The sequence below is a fragment of the Quercus robur genome, chromosome 6 (assembly GCF_932294415.1).
Source record: "Quercus robur chromosome 6, dhQueRobu3.1, whole genome shotgun sequence".
Lineage (NCBI taxonomy): Eukaryota > Viridiplantae > Streptophyta > Magnoliopsida > Fagales > Fagaceae > Quercus > Quercus robur.
In genome coordinates, this window is record NC_065539.1 from 50,936,267 (window position 1) to 50,937,989 (window position 1,723).

Consider the following 1,723-nt stretch of genomic DNA (forward strand, 5'->3'; position numbering starts at 1 on the left):
ACCCTTTAACTACCTTTTATTTTTTTCCTCTTCACAGACACACACACCAAACACACTCTCTCTCGTCTCTCTCACACTTACATGTTTCCTTCTATGGCTTCTTTAATTCAGTTTCTTCTTCTTATTCTGTACCTTACCCACAAATCTCAAGCTCTGAGTTTTCACTTACCAAATGCTCTAGTCCTTCCCATCATCAAAGATGTTACAACCCTCCAATATGTGACCAGAATTCATCATGGCACTCCTCTTGTTCCCATCAATCTTGTAGTCGATCTCGGCGGTCCATTTATCTGGACTGATTGTGCCTCAACACACGTGTCATCGTCTAGCCGTCTGATCCCCAATCGCTCAATCAAGTGCTCAAGAGCCAAAGCCCATGGTTTTGAGAGTAGGTCTAGCCTTTCTAGTACTCAAACGTGTGAACTTTTCCCAGAAAACAGGGTCACAAGAATGTCCACACGAGGAGATCTTGTAGAAGACATCGTAGCCGTTCAGTCCAAAGCTGCTGGCTCAATCACCACCGTCAATGACTTCCTCTTCTCTTGTGGACCGACATTTTTATTACATGGTCTTGTTGGTGACACCAAAGGAATGTTAGGCCTAGGAAGAACTCGTATTTCACTTCCATCACAGATTTCCACAGCGCTCAACACTGCCCAGAAATTCACAATCTGCCTATCATCATCAAATGGCATCATAGCATTCGGCGAAGGGCCTAATGACTCAATTTTTGGCACCGAAATTTCAAGGTCGCTCATGTACACACCCCTTGTTACTAACCCAGGTGATGAATATTCAATACAAGATTACTTTATTGGCATCAATTCCATCAAAATAAATGGCAAGCTATTATCCTTGAAAGCAACATTAGGAGCGAGCAAATTGAGCACAATTGTGCCTTACACCACCATGGAGAGCACAATATATGGTACGTTTATTAGAGCTTATGTTAAGGCTGCTAGTTCTATGAATATGACTAGGGTGGCTTCGGTGGCACCTTTTGGCCTTTGCTTTAACTCAAAGGGCATTGATAGCACACATGAGGGGCCAAAAGTGCCAATTATTGAATTGGTGCTACAAAGTGAGACTGTGATGTGGAGGATATTTGGTAGAAATTCCATGGTTCAGGTAACCAAGGAAGTTATGTGCTTGGGATTTTTGGATGGAGGTTTGAACCCGAAGGCTTCGATTGTATTAGGGGGATATCAATTGGAGGACATGTTGCTACAATTTGAAATGGGTACTTCCATGCTGGGATTCAGTCAATCGCTCTTGAAGAGGCAAACAACTTGTTCCAAATTCAAATTGGATTCCTGGGCTGGCGAGTAGCTAGAAAGCCATTGTAAATTGTTTTCTTGTATTCTTTTTCCTTGGTTTGGAGCATATGTTAGAGTTGTAAACAAATCAAGTGTGGATTATACTCGGTTAATACATGGTTGTCTCAACATAATTCGGGTTTTTTATTTATTTATTTATTATTTTTTTTTTGAGAAACATGCCCACGCCTATATAGGAATTTTATTAAGAAATATGGTAATCAGCATAAACAAAAGCAGCAACATCAGATGGGACATCCTCCATCCAAACTAGTAAAGGAAAAGATAAACGAGCTTTCTGGACTAAGGCACGTGCCACGGCATTGCCTTGCCTAACAATATGAGAGAGAGAAAGAAAAATCCAAAAACGAATTAACAACAATTAAAGTATCTCTAATTAAATGGCC

General features: G+C 40.8%; 1 protein-coding gene across 1 annotated transcript; it reads left to right on the forward strand.

Annotated features, from left to right (window-relative positions):
• LOC126689324 (probable aspartic proteinase GIP2) lies at positions 1 to 1,450 on the forward strand. Its single transcript, XM_050384485.1, has one exon. The coding sequence runs from the start codon at positions 82 to 84 to the stop codon at positions 1,327 to 1,329; it is 1,248 nt and encodes a 415-aa protein (XP_050240442.1). The 5' UTR covers positions 1 to 81; the 3' UTR covers positions 1,330 to 1,450.
• Positions 1,451 to 1,723: the final 273 nt, after the last annotated feature.

Coding starts and splice junctions, on each gene's coding strand:
- LOC126689324 (XM_050384485.1), top strand. CDS start 82: ATGTTTCCTTCTATGGCTTCTTTAATTCAGTTTCTTCTTCTTATTCTG.